General features: G+C 42.4%; 1 protein-coding gene across 1 annotated transcript in view; it reads right to left on the bottom strand.

Annotated features, from left to right (window-relative positions):
• The window catches only part of LOC126176463 (aminopeptidase N-like), a 201,658-nt gene extending 182,484 nt beyond the window's left edge, over positions 1-19,174 (bottom strand). The window contains exon 1 of the mRNA XM_049923619.1: positions 18,979-19,174. Coding sequence (XP_049779576.1) covers positions 18,979-19,174 — 196 coding nt within the window. The remainder of the gene's footprint in view (positions 1-18,978) is intronic.
• Positions 19,175-19,693: the final 519 nt, after the last annotated feature.

The following is a 19,693-nucleotide window of genomic DNA, read 5'->3' as shown; positions in this document are numbered from 1 at the left end:
TCTTTGCAACATTGTAAACAAAAATTCAAAAAACTGGACGTATGAACAGCAACTTATGACAGATACGTAAGTAAAGTTTTAGCAACAGTAACACACAATTCACATGTCCTTACGAGCCAGCTTCAACGTGCTGGTGAGGTCAGCCGAAGAAACGTTTGCGAGTACCGCACTGAACTCCACTTTTCACTCGATCAGCATCTCCATGGCAAAGACTTTCAAAATCTGTTATAGTTCTCGGAATATTGTCTGCGGAAAATGCTAAATGATCAGTTGTTTCTATGTAAGATTTTGCTAACGGGTGAAGCATCGATTAGAAAACATGGGGAAATCCATCGAAATAATAAGCACTGTTTAGCAGAAAATCCACTCTGGCTGAGAGACTTTGATAAAGAAACGTCGCCGATCTGTCAAAGTGTAGTGTGCACTGTGCAAAAATCACGTCATTGGCCTCTGTTTTAGTGATGGAATTCTCAATAGCCGCAAGTACCTACAGTACGTACCTGACATGCTGCTGCAACTATTGGAGGACATGAAAACTATAACCAATGCTGGTAGGTCGCTAAAAATATCAACAGATGTTAACTGAAGTTCTTTATTACATCAGGCCTTTCGGGCATAGCGTGTCATCAAATGAGCTATCGAAAACTATTTTATACAACAATCATAAGCAAATGGTATTCCAGATCAAACGTCACACAGAAATATATGTCATACATTATACTGCAGCTACAAAATCGCAGTTATTAGCTACTACTATCAAGTTAACAAGAACAACGTCACACATTTAAAGGAAATATTGCCTCCAGAAATTAAGATTAAGAACTGCTCACAACAGATGGCATGCTGACTAATGCCGCTGCCGCTGCATAATCCCACGAAAGAAATTTTTATTTCAGCTTTATTAATCTTTCCGTTCTGTTGCAAATCATATTTTAATAGCATTGTTTAAGTTTTAATAAAAATGTCTGCCCAGTTTATCTATCCTGTTTGGTAATTTATTGCTTTTGTTGTTACTAGTATTCCTTTTGGTATGCACCTACATCAGTCGTTATTGTTACTGTTATTCTGAACGTGCATTATGCTTCAGCTGTTTAGCTGTAACGCATCTCCATGCATATGCAGAGGCAACATACGACTGTGTTCGTTTATGTTCAGCAGAATCATGATGTTTCATCGGTTTATTGCTTTTTATCACTTTGCTGTGTATTTTTACGTAAAAGTTTTTACATTTTATATTAGGCCATTTGGTTTTAACTTCATCCGGTAGTGGCTTATATAGTAGTGTGTTTACCACTTTTGTTATTTTTTCATCTATTGTTTGCCAATTACCTTTGGGTGATTTTTTCTTCGTAATTAATAAGGCCATTCCGCAATTAAATGAAACGAGTAAACCTAAACAAACTAGTCTTACTTTTGGAGGCACTATTTCCTTCAAATCCGTACTGACATATTGACATTGCTCGTGTTCACTTGGCACTAATGCTTTACAATTGTGATTTTATACTTGCCACATTAAACGTTTTTAAAATTATTACATCATCTTTGTTACTTGGTACATATCATTTGTAGAATCTATATGCTAATGCGTGACGTGTATTTATTTCTCTATCAAGTCTTGATCTGGATTACTATGTGCGTATGATAGTTTTATAAAATATTTTTTTACGGATCATTTGATGATGGGCTACGCTCGAAACGCGTAATGTAATAAAGAAGATCAAATAACTGTTTACTGCTATTAGAGACCTATTACCGCTGGTTATGAATTTCACATATTTCAACGTGGTCACAAGCCTCATGAACGACTTACTGTCGTGTTGAAAATACACTCCTGGAAATTGAAATAAGAACACCGTGAATTCATTGTCCCAGGAAGGGGAAACTTTATTGACACATTCCTGGGGTCAGATACATCACATGATCACACTGACAAAACCACAGGCACATAGACACAGGCAACAGAGCATGCACAATGTCGGCACTAGTACAGTGTATATCCACCTTTCGCAGCAATGCAGGCTGCTATTCTCCCATGGAGACGATCGTAGAGATGCTGGATGTAGTCCTGTGGAACGGCTTGCCATGCCATTTCCACCTGGCGCCTCAGTTGGACCAGCGTTCGTGCTGGACGTGCAGACCGCGTGAGACGACGCTTCATCCAGTCCCTAACATGCTCAATGGGGGACAGATCCGGAGATCTTGCTGGCCAGGGTAGTTGACTTACACCTTCTAGAGCACGTTGGGTGGCACGGGATACATGCGGACGTGCATTGTCCTGTTGGAACAGCAAGTTCCCTTGCCGGTCTAGGAATGGTAGACCGATGGGTTCGATGACGGTTTGGATGTACCGTGCACTATTCAGTGTCCCCTCGACGATCACCAGTGGTGTACGGCCAGTGTAGGAGATCGCTCCCCACACCATGATGCCGGGTGTTGGCCCTGTGTGCCTCGGTCGTATGCAGTCCTGATTGTGGCGCTCACCTGCACGGCGCCAAACACGCATACGACCATCATTGGCACCAAGGCAGAAGCGACTCTCATCGCTGAAGACGACACGTCTCCATTCGTCCCTCCATTCACGCCTGTCGCGACACCACTGGAGGCGGGCTGCACGATGTTGGGGCGTGAGCGGAAGACGGCCTAACGGTGTGCGGGACCGTAGCCCAGCTTCATGGAGACGGTTGCGAATGGTCCTCGCCGATACCCCAGGAGCAACAGTGTCCCTAATTTGCTGGGAAGTGGCGGTGCGGTCCCCTACGGCACTGCGTAGGATCCTACGGTCTTGGCGTGCATCCGTGCGTCGCTGCGGTCCGGTCCCAGGTCGACGGGCACATGCACCTTCCGCCGACCACTGGCGACAACATCGATGTACTGTCGAGACCTCACGCCCCACGTGTTGAGCAATTCGACGGTACGTCCACCCGGCCTCCCGCATGCCCATTATACGCCCTCGCTCAAAGTCCGTCAACTGCACATACGGTTCACGTCCACGCTGTCGCGGCATGCTACCAGTGTTAAAGACTGCGATGGAGCTGCGTATGCCACGGCAAACTGGCTGACACTGACGGCGGCGGTGCACAAATGCTGCGCAGCTAGCGCCATTCGACGGCCAACACCGCGGTTCCTGGTGTGTCCGCTGTGCCGTGCGTGTGATCATTGCTTGTACAGCCCTCTCGCAGTGTCCGGAGCAAGTATGGTGGGTCTGACACACCGGTGTCAATGTGTTCTTTTTTCCATTTCCAGGAGTGTATATTGGAAGACATTCCAAGGAACATAAGGCAACATGACTGGAGTTCTGCCCATTCCATACAGATAATTACAAATCTTATTAATAGAAAGTTGTAAATCATGAGATCTCAAAATTAACTGTACGCTCATCAGTGTTAACACCTCAGGATTTTTATCTGTTAGGAAAAATAAAAGCAGGTGGTCTATAGGGAAACAGTCATGTAATTCGCGTAAATAGCAGGCCGCTGATTTGAGTACGCGATGATGGCGCTCGATGGCGATCCAGATGGGTCCCACAGCATTTACACGAGCCGAGTCTGGCCGCCGAGACATCAACGCCAAACCACGATAGTTCGGCTCTGGTTCCGAGACGCCGACATTTATACCGCTGAAAGATGACATCGCCGTCTGGGAAGACATCAAGAATGAAGGGATGCAGGTGGTTTGGAGATGTCAGCGAGTCTTGATTACTACCACAGCTCCCACGCAAACGCAGGAGAATGTCTCCTATAGTATAACACCGCTCCCACCAGCCTTAATCCTTATCCCGCTGCAAGTTTCGAGGCGCCGTGCACCTCGATGAGGGCGTTTGTGGAGACAACCATCGACGTAGTGTAGTAAAAATGTGATTCACCCGAACAACCGACATGTTTCCATTGATCGACGGTCGGCTCCCTATGGTTTCGACCCCACTGCAGTCGTAACTGACGATGTCGTCGGGTCAACATGTAAACATGTAGGGGTCGTCTGCTGCGGAGCTCCATGTTCAACACTGTACGATGAACGGTGTGCTGCGAAACATTTGTGCGTGCTCCAGCACTTTGCTCTTTCGGCAGAGATTCCACAGGTCACCATCTATCCTGCTCCACAGAGCAGGCAAACCTCCGAAACACACGTTCTGTGAAGAGTCGTGGACGTCCGACCATCTAGCGCCTAGTGGTAGTTTCACCGTCCTGCCCCTGCCCGTAGATGCTCACGATAGTAGCACGTGAACATTCGACCAGCTTCACAGGCTACCCTCTGTGAAAGTCGCTTATCTCAATGGATTTCCCCATTTGCAGCCCATATCTTCGCTAGGGTGATCTCCTGTCCATGTCTGCCCCGCTTACGTCGCCGGCCGGGGTGGCCGAGCGGTTCTAGGCGCTACAGTCTGGAACCGCACGACCGCTACGGTCGCAGGTTCGAATCCTGCCTCGGGCATGGATGTGTGTGATGTCCTTAGGTTAGTTAGGTTTAAGTAGCTCTAAGTTCTAGGGGACTGAAGTTAAATCCCATAGTGCTCAGAGCCATTTGAACCGCTTACGTCCTTTCGTTACCGCGCCATGTGCCCGCAACGCCACCAGGCGGCAACCAACGGTGGGGCAGTGGTCGTAATGTTTTGTCTTATCACTGTATGTTACAAATGTTGCCCTACGCTAAAGCCAATGTTCCAAGAGAGTGACGCATTCTGAGAAGGGAGTACGTGTTCCGCATTTCTTGCAGGCATACTTTTGTTGCGGTGCGGATAACAAGTGCATCAAATTGAGCGGTCGAAATGGCGCGGCAACTGAAAATGTACTTCGAAGTTGAAATATGCAGGACAGTACAATTATGCCAAATAGTCTCACTGTGAAATTCTGCGGAATGCAATGTCGCGTCCAGCTGTAGTGAACTGGAGCAATCGACCTAGACGTGGGTGTTGCTGATCGGGTAGTCCAGACCTTGTGCCACGCGATTTCCATCTTTTCTGTAAGCTGAAAGAACGCCTGGGACAGAAAGAGATTTTTCTAAATATGAGGGTGTTCCCACAGCGGTTCTAGAACGGATATGCGACCAAAGAGTGGTTTTCTGTCGTTGTGAAATTGAACGATTGATCAAACGTTCCGGCCGTTGTTTACAGACAGCTGGTGACTATATTCAAAAATAGTGTTATGTATATGTGTCCTTCTGAAGTATAGTGCAGCATTCGATAAAAGTTATTTGGCCTGCCATAATAAAGCATAACTTACTATCTGAAGTACCCTCGACTGTGAATGACCCTCCGTTCATAGAACATCAGGCCGACTTAGTACTTTTTGCGGATAGCACAAAGAAGAACTCTGTTATAGGAAGAGCACTGAAAGAAACTGTCAGTGTTGTTTAACAAATTATCATATTATCGATATGCAATCAAACTCTTCCTTAATTTTCAAGTAAAATAGTATATTCAGTTACGTACTACAAATGAACTGACATCAACAATTAATTTGGCACAAGAAACTGACTCTGTAAATAACGCAATAAGTTTCAAACGTTTTCGGCCTGCCGGCCGCGGTGGTCTAGCGGTTCTGGCGCTGCAGTCCGGAACCGTGGGACTGCTACGGTTGCAGGTTCGAATCCTGCCTCGGGCATGGGTGTGTGTGATGTCCTTAGGTTAGTTAGGTTTAAGTAGTTCTAAGTTCTAGGGGACTTATGACCTAAGATGTTGAGTCCCATAGTGCTCAGAGCCATTTGAACCATTTTTTTGTTTTCGGCCTACATATTGCTGAATGAACTGGAAGGAACATACTATTGAGCTTCTCAAACAGATAAATTCACCAACTCATGATTTTCGGGTCACTGTTACTCAGGAAACGAGTAAAAATTAGCTCATATTTCCACCCACTTTTGTCTCATGGTAGAGTGCAACCTATAAATAAGAATTTATGGCACAAAACAATTAGTGAGAACAAAGTCTGCTCAAAACTTACCTTCAATCAATATCACTAAATCTACTGTTAGCTGAGAAGGATGTTCAGGGTGTACTAACAACTGATCATTTGCCTAACAATATAAAGCATCTAACAACGGTTTAATCAAAATAAAAATTATTTTTTGCAGGCAGGTTTTTATATTCTCTTCAGATGTTTTTAATTAGTAAACGAGTAGAAACCGTAGCGTGGAAGGTATTTTTGTTTACTACTGTTGTTTAGTTCAATACCATTCCATTATCATGTTCAGCATAAAATAACTAAAATAATATTTTTTGTTGATTTTTAAAGTATGTTTCAGTAATAGAATGAGTAGTGGTAGAAAGACTAATACATTAATTTTTGTTATTAAATCTCATCTGAAATGTAGTATTGTACACAAATTATATACTTAAGCATGTTGCTTAGGCGACGGTCAAAAGCATGCACAAATTTTAAAAAATGCATAGCACTGTGCTCTCTGCAATAATGTTATTTTTTATTTTGCAATCGATTTAGGTTCTAGACCATCATCAACAGCAAAAAATTATCACAGATGTATCACAGGTCATACATGTTTTAACGTAAGTTATCACAGAAAACCATAACTGCCAAGAAAAAATATAAACTGTTACAATATTAAAATATGATGGTACATTGACACCTTCATGGTTCAGAACCGAAACAGGTATCAAAATAAAAATAACATTATTACAGACAACACAGTGTTACGCATTTTTAAAGATACGTACGTAAGGGAAGTAAGTGGAGTCTTGTCGTATGGTTTCGAAAGCAGTTGTACGATGATTTAGGTAGCATCACATTTTGTCTAACTGTTTGAGGCTTGGGTCATGATGTATCAGAAAAGTTTTTATGTTTTAGATAAGCCAGGATTTCACTATGTCCTAATGTTCGTATGTTTCCAGAGGCACGCGTTGTTATTACTTCAGGAGCACTACGACTTCAACATTATTCAGTTTAGCTCGTGGCAAAACTATCACCTTCATAAGTGTTACCGAACAAGTGATAACTTAAAGCAGACTGACATGGAGAAGAATACCTACTACTGAGACTGCAACGTCTGCAAAATAAAGTAACAGAACAAATAAATAAGACTGAAACCCATAATTGTGTTAAATCCGCTGCAAGCAAGTCTAACGTGACTCAGTAAAAATCTGTGTTGTACGATAAAAAATAAATATTGAATAAGAAGAAGCGACGAGTCAAGGTAAACGCTTAAGACATTTCAAAAACTTAAAAAATATTTGCATAATGTGACATATATTTGGTAGTATTCTGATATAGAGTAGTGGAGGGCGCAGTGTTAAAAGCATTTCTATGAATAAACAAATTATGGAACTGTTAATGTAGAATAAATTCAAAATTAGAAAAAGAGTTCGCTCAAATTTACGGCGTCGCTTCGGCAAGCCAAATTTCCTTTGTTTGTCTAATACTTAAGCAAAATTCGTGGCATATCTTAGCAGCGTATAAATGAAAACGTTTCATTAGCTCATGATTATGGCACTGTGAACGGTGTAGATAACTCTACGTAACTGCTGATAGCGGCCAGATTGGATGAGAAGAAAATTCTAAGATACACTTCAGGGAGACCCCAACACTACTGAAATCTTCAGCTTCTAAAGATGGAACTCACCTTTGCTATTGTCTGGACACTGAACGAATGAGCGTTCGTCCGTTTCAGGCCACTTTTTATCCCCTGTGAGAAGACACCTATCAGTCACTAGTCAAAACACGCCCTACAATGATCACGGGCAAGTGCCGTGATACACAAAGGGATTGCACTTGACATCGATAAGAAGTGAACTTGTGAGAAAACAGTACACTGTCACACACAACAAGACATTAGTCGCTAGAGGCAACCGATAATTTCGTGTGAAGTACTTAAAAGGTCACAGAGCTCTAGTGTCACGTGTGACAACCAAGATTAATCCACAAAAAAGAAGCGATCTGGATTACTTCCGGTTGAAATAAGATCTGTCAAATACCTTATCAGCAACTGTTGACAATAAAACATTACTGACTGATCTAATGATAACATCGTCCTGATCAGACAGTAACAGTAGCGACTGAATATTAATCGTGATGGAAAACACCTGTTTCTCGCAAAGAACTCAGAAAATTGGGCTACTCTGAGCGCTTACACAATGTAACAACTACCCATGAACTACGCGGTGTGGATAAAAATGTAGAAACACCAAAAACATAACACATTAACATGCCTAATACAGTGTAGGCAAAACCGTTGGCATTCAAAATCGTTTCCAGTCGTCACGGAATAGATAACTACGGATACTGCATGGTTTTCAAGGGAGTCTTATACCATTATTTCCGCAGGACAGTGGCTTGTTTAGGTAAGGGTTATGCAGGTCGACAACAATCATACACCTTTGCCTCAAAAGTAGACCTAGAAGCTCAATAACATTGAGATATCGTCGCTGTGGTGGTCAGGGGAGATGCGACATTTCATCCTTATGTTCACAAAACCAATCCTGGACAATGCGAGGTGTGTGAACAGGAGCCTGACGTCTTGGAGCACAAATGTTGTACAATGAGGTGGACCTGATCAACTAAAATGGTCACACAATCCTTGGTAGTAATGAAGCCTTGCAGTGTACTCATGGGGCCGATAGGTCATCAAACATGGCTACTTAAATCACCACTGTACCACCACCATGTTTCATTCTTGCGACGTAATGTCGGTCAGAAGTGGGAAACAGTGGGAAACAAGACACATCTGACCAAAAGACGTTCTCCCATTGCTCCGTGGTCCAAGTTCTATTTCTTCGGCAGCATGTTTTCCAGTTACGGGAATTTGCATCACTGATGAGTGGATGAGTGGTTTTGCAGTTCCGGCTCGCCGTGCTATTCCCAGCTCATGGAGACCCTCAGAGTTGTTTCCGTGCTGGTAGCATTCGCAAGGGAGACATTTAGTACTGCAGTGACTTTTAAAGCTGCCGTCCTCTTATTTTTCTAATAGTCCTCTTCAACGAGCTTTCGTCACGATCACTCAAAAGAATGTCGTCCGCATTGTGACTTAGTGGATGATGTTTTTCGCTTTCCTTGTATGTGGTATAAATCTTCGACACAGTGCTCCTTGAAACATCAAACACTTCAGCTGTCTTGGTTCAGAAAGCACACACCATATGAGCACCAACAATTTGCCTACGTCAGAATTCCTTAGCTCGGATATAATGCATTAACAATCATACATAACTGTGTTCTGACGAAGACTGACACCGGCAGCATATTGAGGACATTGCAGAGATGCCGTTACTGATGAAACACAACAACGCAACCTCGAGGCTTAGCGAGAATCTTCATTTATGTTCAAGTATGCATTTCTCGCAGTGTTTCAACATTTTTGCCCATCCCTGTATACCCACGTCTCTATGCAAGGAACCCAAGGAGATCGCAACCGTTATTCCTATCATGTCACTGACCAGGTAACAACCTTACAAGTCGTACCATGGAAGACACAGACTATTCGTTCGCTGGAACAGAAGTTTCCATATTAAGTCCCATGGAAGCACATATTTTAGACAAAGATTCACAAACGTTTCTGAAAAGTAGGAGGAATAAAGTTAAAGGGAAATAACAGGGAAAGTTGAAATTGGCATTTCGATATCACTTCATTAAGGACAGACGCAGGGCAAAATGCATTCTTGTACTTAAACATACATATCACCAAACATGAAACTGCTAAACTAGTACGACTTGAGACTATTATCTACAACATAATGCTTGATGTTCCGAGCAATTTTTGCCTGGAAATGCGCATCAACATACATTTTATAAGGATCTGAATTTTTAATTACCATTGTTTCTGTAATGTATTTTTTCTTGTAAACTAATCAAGCGATAAAGCTGCAGTTTCACAGTTTATATCTGCATGTTGTTGTTGTGGTCTTCAGTCCTGAGACTGGTTTGATGCAGCTCTCCATGCTACTCTATCCTGTGCAAGCTTCTTCATCTCCCAGTATCTACTGCAACCTACATCCTTCTGAATCTGCTTAGTGTATTCATCTCTTGGTCTCCCTCTACGATTTTTACCCTCCACACTGCCCTCCAATGCTAAATTTGTGATCCCTTGATGCCTCAAAACATGTCCTACCAACCGATCCCTTCTTCTAGTCAAGTTGTGCCACAAACTTCTCTTCTCCCCAATCCTATTCAATACCTCTTCATTAGTTACGTGATCTACCCACCTTATCTTCAGCATTCTTCTGTAGCACCACATTTCGAAAGCTTCTATTCTCTTCTTGTCCAAACTAGTTATCGTCCATGTTTCACTTCCATACATGGCTACACTCCATACAAATACTTTCAGAAACGACTTCCTGACACTTAAATCTATACTCGATGTTAACAAATTCCTCTTCTTGAGAAACGCTTTCCTTGCCATTGCCAGTCTACATTTTATATCCTCTCTACTTCGACCATCATCGGTTATTTTACTCCCTAAATAGCAAAACTCCTTTACTACTTTAAGTGTCTCATTTCCTAATCTAATTCCCTCAGCAACACCCGACTTAATTTGACTACATTCCATTATCCTCGTTTTACTTTTGTTGATGTTCATCTTATATCCTCCTTTCAAGACACTGTCCATTCCGTTCAACTGCTCTTCCAAGTCCTTTGCTGTCTCTGACAGAATTACAATGTCATCGGCGAACCTCAAAGTTTTTACTTCTTCTCCATGAATTTTAATACCTACTCCGAATTTTTCTTTTGTTTCCTTTACTGCTTGCTCAATATACAGATTGAATAACATCGGGGAGAGGCTACAACCCTGTCTTACTCCTTTCCCAACCACTGCTTCCCTTTCATGCCCCTCGACTCTTATAACTGCCATCTGATTTCTGTACAAACTGTAAATAGCCTTTCGCTCCCTGTATTTTACCCCTGCCACCTTCAGAATTTGAAAGAGAGTATTCCAGTTAACGTTGTCAAAAGCTTTCAAAGCTGTCAAAAGCTAAGTCTACAAATGCTAGAAACGTAGGTTTGCCTTTTCTTAATCTTTCTTCTAAGATAAGTCGTAAGGTCAGTATTGCCTCCCGTGTTCCAACATTTCTACGGAATCCAAACTTATCTTCCCCGAGGTCGGCTTCTACCAGTTTCTCCATTCGTCTGTAAAGAATTCGTGTTAGTACTTTGCAGCTGTGACTTATTAAACTGATAGTTCGGTAATTTTCACATCTGTCAACACCTGCTTTCTTTGGGATTGGAATTATTATATTCTTCTTGAAGTCTGAGGGTATTTCGCCTGTCTCATACATCGTGCTCACCAGATGGTAGAGTTTTGTCATGACTGGCTCTCCCGAGGCCATCAGTAGTTCAAATGGAATGTTGTCTACTCCCGGGGCCTTGTTTCGACTCAGGTCTTTCAGTGCTCTGTCAAACTCTTCACGCAGTATCTTATCTCCCATTTCGTCTTCATCTACATCCTCTTCCATTTGCATAATATTGTCCTCAAGTACATCGGCCTTGTATAAACCCTCTATATACTCCTTCCACCTTTCTGCCTTCCCTTCTTTGCTTAGAACTGGGTTGCCATCTGAGCTCTTGATATTCATACAAGTGGTTCTCTTCTCTCCAAAGGTCTCTTTAATTTTCCTGTAGGCAGTATCTATCTTACCCCTAGTGAGATAAGCCTCTACATCCTTACATTTGTCCTCTAGCCATACCTGCTTAGCCATTTTGCACTTCCTGTCGATATCATTTTTGAGACGTTTGTATTCCTTTTTGCCTGCTTCATTATATCTGCATAAGAGACTAATAAAACGCGTGGAACAGATTTTTGTTTAAAGTTTCTCTGAAATTAATTTTTCAGTTTTCAGTTTCCTGGGACTGCTCTATTTTTATAAGATTTTGAAGGAGACTTTTCTCAGATAAAAGATAACGGTAAAGTTCTGCACAAGATTATCTAGTAAGTAATTCTTAAGAACTATGCCAAGTTTCAAGTTGTTATCTCTTACAGTTCTTGAGAAAAGATACATTATAGCTACAAAACTCTGTTTATATCAATTCGCATTTAAAGCTTTTATTTCAATATTTGACAGTATTTGCTGTGCCTCTAGTGACTAATGCTTTTCGTATCCATAATCTTTATTCTCGTCTTCCAGGAGTGATCTCTTCCCCTGTCCTCTTTGCCTAGCCAGCTTTTGTATTTTTTTTTTTCTTTTCTGCTGCCTGAGCTTTGTCCAGTCGCACTTCATCGATGCTTCTGAGTATCTCCAGTGGGAATGCAGCTGGATGGAATCCTAGTCTCCACAGGTGCTTAATCCTATCTACATTTCCACTATTTTGAACATTAGACAGTCATCAGGCAGCTATCTTCACAACAATTGAGGAGACAAATACTTTTAGGACAAAGAGCCCATATAAGTTGATTTTATCTCTCACTTTTATTCTGTTTTTTTTCATGTACATATTTTTTCAGCATTTCAGGATTGGTTGGGTACCTGAGAGTTCGTTTTATGACATCTAAAACAGCAAGTGGCAAATCATATTTGTGGGTGTACGTCTTTCAACTGCCTTCTGCTACAAGATCTTTGCAGTGTGATATGTCAGAATGTCAGTGCCTTTCCATCTTCTAATTCCTTATCTTTCATTTCTTTCTTCAATCTGAGAAGTCTGGCTACCATTCGCTTTGGAACATATCCCACACATTCCAGTCTCTCAGTTTTAGTGTGTGAGCCGTAGGGGCCGGCCAGTGTGGCCGAGCGGTTCTAGGCGCTTCAGTCTGGAACCGCGCGACCGCTACGGTCGCAGGTTCGAATCCTGCCTCGGGCATGGATGTGTGTGATGTCCTTAGGTTAGTTAGGTTTAAGTAGTCCTAAGTTCTAGGGGACTGATGACCTCAGATGTTAAGTCCCATAGTGCTCAGAGCCATTTGAACAATTGTTTGAGCCGTAGGGATTTCTCTCTAAAACAGTCTTAAAAGCACTGGAATCTCTATCACCTAGATACCTCACACCATATTGTTCATCTGACCTTTGGTATATTAGCTTCGTCCCAGCTGCTTCCAGCCCACCATTTGCCCCTGGTAATTCTTGCTGCACTGTTTCTTGTGTTACTGCTGCCACCTTTCTTCTCCACTACCATCACTGTTCTCTTTTGTTTCACACTGAGAGCAATATTTGCTCATTGTTTGGAGGTCTAAGATTTTTCCTGTATGCACACTAATGACAGATGATACGCCATGAAGTGATGAATGACCCCTCTTGATGGAGGTACCACCACAAGAGACACATAGATCTGTCTTGACTAACAGTGTCCTTTTTCCCCTTCATTCTCGCTTCTCATGCCAGGGTTCCCGGGTTCGATTTTCTCTGCCTCGTGATGACTGGGTGTTGTGTGATATCCTTAGGTTAGTTAGGTTTAAGCAGTTCTAGTTCTAGGGGACTGATGACCATAGATGTGTAGTCCCGTAGTGCTCAGAGCCATTTGAACCATTTTTTCCCCTTCATTGTTTATATCTACATCTTTCTCAACAGCTGCATTCATGTTCTCCTTGCATTCAACGTCAAGAGCACTGAGGAGTGGCCGCCGTAGTGGCCGTGCGGTTCTAGGCGCTGCAGTCTGGAACCGCGAGACCGCTACGGTCGCAGGTTCGAATCCTGCCTCGGGCATGGATGTGTGTGATGTCCTTAGGTTAGTTAGGTTTAACTAGTTCTAAGTTCTAGGGGACTAATAACCTCAGAAGTTGAGTCCCATAGTGCTCAGAGCCATTTGAACCATTTGAACTGAGGAGTGCTATTTTGTAATCACTAAATGTAGTCAGCGGTACAGCCATGTTAACTGAGCCACGGAAGAAATTTGTACCTTCTCTCTGCCTACACTTAAGCATCTCATGACGTAACACAATCCTGTATTCGCTTCATACATCTTCCTATGGAAAGCAGAAGTCTTGAACTGATCATCACATTTACAAACTTTACACAAAATATGTATAGTACTTACAGTGCCAATTCTGTCACTGCCATCATACAGTGTAAGGCGCTTTGACCCTCAATTACCACATGCACATGAAACATTAATCATATGCGCAGGTATTTCAAAGTCAACTAACATAAATCCACTGGGAAACTCGTCTTTGGCACTGTACACAGCATCATCAGTTCTTTCACTATTTTTCTTCTTCGATGAATTCAGTGATTTTGTCGAAATTGTTCTTCAGACACTGTTACTTAAATTTCCTGTACCTTTTACATGCGAAATTCGACATTTCCTCAATTTTTTGAAAATGTGTCCACTATTACGACCCATTTCGAGCAAAACTGGTTGATAGTGTGAGTTAACGAGCATTTCGCTCTCATTTAAGTATATGGCCGAAAGATTCAGCCTTCAGGAATTGTGAAACGAACCGCGTCGTCCAGAACCACGTGACACAAAGGGTGCAGATTCACCACGAGATGGGGAAACTAACAGACGTCTATTTTGTATTGACGGTTAAGCCCTGTAGTGTGCGAGTGAGACAGACGAGAACCTACGTCTTAGGGAAACGCAGTAGAAGCTGTTTGTGGGCAAGAAGATGTATCAGCGTTAAATATGGCAGACCTAAGATCGGCCATAAAGGGAGACATTTATGGAAAATATTTAATTCTGCAGTAATGCAGGGAATCAAGCCACAGTAATTTTAATCTGCCACCCTCCATAAATTTTCATGGTGATCCAATAAAACTTGAATATTGATCATATCTATAGTAGTTTAGGATTTACTATTAAAGTGAAATTAACAAGTTTTGTAACAAAGACCTGAAAGCTAAAATCTGAACGCTTTAGTCAATCTTAACGATCGACATTTCATATAGCAGCGCATCATTAAAAATGACAAACGTTTTAAATATCAAGTCCGTAAATTTAAATTGTCAGTATTTACAGTTAAGCAATAGATCATCATTTCCTCCACATTGAACGATGATAGCATGACACCTTGTTGAATCATTAGGTAATAGAATATTTGAACGATGACAGCATGATACCTTACTGAATCCTTAGGTAATTGAATATTTGTACTAAAGTTTAGTGGATAATAGTTGCTTTTATTCTTTATCTATTTATCAGAAGGCACATTGGTGGAAGGCTACTGGCCGTGACATTCAAAGTTAAAAAGGAAACTGTATTGGTTTTATGTAAAAGAATTTAACGTTTATTATGTAATGGATATTATTGTTACTTTAATTAGAATGTGTAAGTAGTCAATCTTTGATTATTTAAATATGTTAAAATGTAAAATAATGTAGAATAAGCTGTAGCCAATCAGATGGACGGCTTCAGGAATGGGAGCGAGTATGTTCGGCACGCGGGAAGCGTGGCCGGGGGCGGGCAGAGGGACAGTGCTGGTGCAGACGGGAAAGCGGACAGTTCGGCTGGAGACACCAAAGGGTAACTTGGATTGAGACACGAAAGCGGACAGACGGTCTTTTGGCAGCTAGGAAGTGAAACGGCATAGAAAATTTCGCGTTGTGCGGTATCGCGGAACTTAGTCTCTGAGCGGAGAAAAGCCGTGCGCCTCGTGGGAACTTTTCTCGTAGATAACTTGTATTTCGCGATGAGATTGTGAATGATCGAACTGTGTAAAATGGATATGCAGTCGAGTGTAACAGTAACTCTAAATACGAACACTTTCGCTATTAGTTTGCTTTCTGAATAAACATTATTCTAACCAAATTGCAACTGTGTGGCCTACATCATTTATGGGTCGTTAATTTAGTTCTCGATATTATTACTACGGTTACATGTTATATTAACTTTGTATTTCGCGAACTTGCCATCAGCCAGACAATTTAACCAAAGGGTCACAAGTGTCTAATTTAGGGCGTGTAATGCGACACGTGCAGTTCAACCCCTAGACTAGTTTGAGCCAAGACATTACGAGAAAGAGGAACTGCATGTGAGCCCGTTTCGACTGTGTGAATGAAAAAAAACGTACAAACAATTTCTAATTTTGAGAAGGTGTGGCTCATAGCATAGAAAGAGGGGCGCGGCATGTTTATACGTCCAAACAATTTTTTTAAAACATATTGCTAGCCTAAATTCGATTATGACACTTTCCAATATTATTCTTAAAGAATCAATCTAATAAATTACGTAATGAAAAATTTACATTTTTCTTTTTTGGCAATTTTGCTCTACGTCTGCTCTTAAGGCACATCTCTAGTAAAGTTACATCCCATTTAGTTTGCCTCAAATGTCAGAAAAATTATTAATGAAACTCAGATTATACAGTCTGATTCCATTTAACCATTGTATTCCTGCAAGAAACATTCAGAACAATGAACTCGTATGAATATCAATATATCATAACTGAATAATTTTCGATTTCTAAATAACATATTTTCAGTTTTCCCAATAGGGAGAATCTCAGCAGATCCAGTTCAGAACGGGCATCCGAATTCAGTAATAGTAAAACTAAAATTCTACATAATAAAATGAAGACAGTGAATAATAGCAATGCTGTTACTAAATAATAAATGCTATTTCAGTCAATGTAAACGACAACCCGAGGGACACAGGAAGAAATAAGCAGGCTAGTCGGCTGGAGTGGCCGAGCCGTTCTAGGCGCTTCAATCTGGAACCGCGCGTCCGCTACGGTCGCAGGTTCGAATCCTGCCTCGGGCATGGATGTGTGTGATGTCCTTAGGTTAGTTAGGTTTAAATAGTTCTAAGTTCTAGGGGACTGATGGCCTCAGTTGTTAAGTCCCATAGTGGTCAGAGCCATTTGAACAATTTTTTAAAACAGGATAACAATAAGGACTTTGGTTTGCTTGTGAAACTAAGTGATATATCACCAAGTGAATTTTCATTAAACGTTAGAAGAGAACACGTAGACGTATGTAATTATTCATCAGACCACTCGAAGTTGGCGGAACATTCAATAAGATTTTCTCGAAGTGAGCTTACACCCACTGCAGCGTACTAATGCAAGAGTTCGTATGCTGGCAAAGGCTGTTTACAGAAGAGAAATGTGCCTGTTTCCGAGGAAAACATGGTATTTTTCAAGAGTCGTACTGACACCCCGCTGGGTATTAGGTCATTCAACCGACGAGGTTACACGTAACACAGGCCCCTAATAACAAGAGCACGTCAAGATACGACAGCAACGCGAATGAAGACTCACACTGCAAGTGTTATTTACAAATAGCCAAAGGTAGCGGATACAAATCATGTTGAGATGAGTTCCCAATAAGAGACAATGACGAAGGAGGAAAGAGACTATGGGATTTGCAGCGAGATCTTGAACTGTAGAAGGTTCACACAAAATCTCCAACGGTAAAAATAAAAGCTTGAGACACAGAAAGCAAACAGTTTTCTAAACTTCGCCGGCCGGGGTGGCCGAGCGGCTCTAGGCGCTTCAGTCTGGAACCGCGCGACCGCTACGGTCGCAGGTTCGAATCCTGCCTCGTGCATGGATGTGTGTGATGTCCTTAGGTTAGTTAGGTTTAAGTAGTTCTAAGTTCTAGGGGCTGATGACCTAAGATGTTAAGTCCCATAGTGCTCAGAGCCATTTGAACCATTTTTTTCTGAACTTCAGAAATCGTATCTTATTTTTTCCATGCCGTCGATGGTCATATATGTAGAATTATCATCATCAAAATCAGCAGCAACAGCATTAAATCCTCCGTTAGAGGGGGCCGGTGATGGTGATAGTTTTGGGGAGGGGGGGGGGGGGGAGGGTGTGGATGGTGAGATGGTGAGGGATCGTCAGCTCTCCTGTGTCATGCACAACCTGCTTCGAGAGTGTCTGAGGGCTCCCTCGCTGTCACCATCGTAGCAAGGGCATGTGGAAAAGGTAACCCCTCACACTGACAGTAAAAACATCTGAAAAAGATTTTCCACGCCTGTCTCATCAACCATCAGTGCGAAGATGGTGTATAGCATCGTCCTTCAGTTGTCCTCCATTTTCCTCTGTCTCATAAAATATCTTTCTCTTTTCCCAGCATAAGGCCGTTTGCATTCCATCTTTCCAGCGAAGTTTGGGTCTTTGGTACTATTCTGTGAGCACGTTTGCCGATTCCTTCTTGCTGTCTAAATATGTGCCCCAGTCACTGTATCCCCCTACCCTTATTAACTGCTAGCAGATCTACTTCACTCCATAACTACTGTGTACCCTTTTGTCCTTCCTCTTCATGTACTGTCGATCTTTCTATTTTGGCCCAACTCCTCCCCTGAATGTGTTTTCGAATGTCATCCATTTTCTTCTATGTTGTCTAGAAACAGTATGAGCCTGATCACTGTTCTACACATTCTTGTTCTTCTTTTTCCCGCTAGCAGATTATTAAAGTACATTCTCTGCATATCGTAAAAATAATTCCTTGCAGACTTCCTCAATACCAGAACTTTCATCCTCACTGTTATTCCAAATTACTACAGTAACTAGGCACTTGAATGAACTCGACATTTAAAATGTTATATCCTGCACTGTCAATGGGTCACCTTTCTCACCTTCTTGCCTTCATATTTAGATGTACTTTAGGCCTGTGTTGGTAATGTTATATCCTGCACTGTCAATGGGTCACTTTCTCACCTTCTTACCTTCGTATTTGGATGTATTTCAGGCCTGTGTTGGTAGAATACCAACCAGACTTCTCTTATCTCATCTGTTAGTGTCTTCACTATGCTTAAACTTTTCGGTGCTAATATACCATTGGCAAAAGCAAACACACATTTAAATCAATTTCTGTGGCGCTGACGAATATTGTCTAGATGTCAGTAATGGAAGAAAATATTTAAAATGTTTCAAAGGGTATGTATCATGCTGAAATGCTATTGTTAATAGGTTTCCAGTATAATTCACATTGTCCTTCATTGTTCTTTTCAGGCAACGACCGTAAAGAAGGATGGTTAGTGTGCCACGAATAAGCTTATACACTGCATGCTCGTGTTCCCACCTCACCCAGAAGTTAGCGGCAGAGCGATGTCAGACGCTCCAGTCACGCCAGAGAGCGTTATCTGGTGAAGCAGCGCCACGCCGATGTTAGCTGCGGTGGCGCCACAGAGTGGAAGGCACTCTGTGGTACGACCGGCAAAAAGACATAACTTGTGGCCAGCACAGATGTCGTGGGCAGCAGCGACGGACCAGTCCTTGAGTGCAGCACCGGGCCATGCGTGCCGTGCCGCCTGGGCCTGTCTAGCTTTCCGAGTCGCTGGCTCTGACAGTTGGCCGCCAAGCGGGGGCGCGTGGGCACGTGGCTGGCGGTTGGCAGCGAGCAGTGGGTAGCAGCTGCCCTCGGCATATGGGCGGGTGTGGTCATCATGGAGCGGGGTAGAGCTGCAGTGTGGATGCACTGTATGCAGATGACAGCAAGAGCTCGAAGTATGGAATCGGATTGGCAGCTTGGACTGAAAGCTAGCGCCAGGCCGATGAGAGTAGCGGCTGACAACTCTTTGTGCGGCGCTGGGACCTCGAATAGAACACTCGCTAAACTTTTTTGTGCTTTGGCATGGCTAGGTCAGGGAGTTACAGCTGTGCACACTGTTCAGAGAGCGTTGAGTCGGTGCCAGCGAGAGCTGGGATCTGCTGGTGACAGTCAATATGGTGTAAAAACACTGCCACTGGATGCTCATAGTATAGTCCAAAAAAAGAGGCCGCAACACACGTTAGTACATATCAACTGTAGGGTACGAATAGATCTATGTGAGAAACATCCCATTTGCCAAAAGATACATACATCTGAAAACAACTATGCAACCTGCAAGACAATCCATCACTCCAAAATAGTATTGGAATGCTTTGCAGACCAATGAATAGGAGG

Source organism: Schistocerca cancellata, chromosome 3 (assembly GCF_023864275.1).
Source record: "Schistocerca cancellata isolate TAMUIC-IGC-003103 chromosome 3, iqSchCanc2.1, whole genome shotgun sequence".
Classification (NCBI taxonomy): domain Eukaryota; kingdom Metazoa; phylum Arthropoda; class Insecta; order Orthoptera; family Acrididae; genus Schistocerca; species Schistocerca cancellata.
This window is presented reverse-complemented; position numbering and strand designations above follow the sequence as displayed.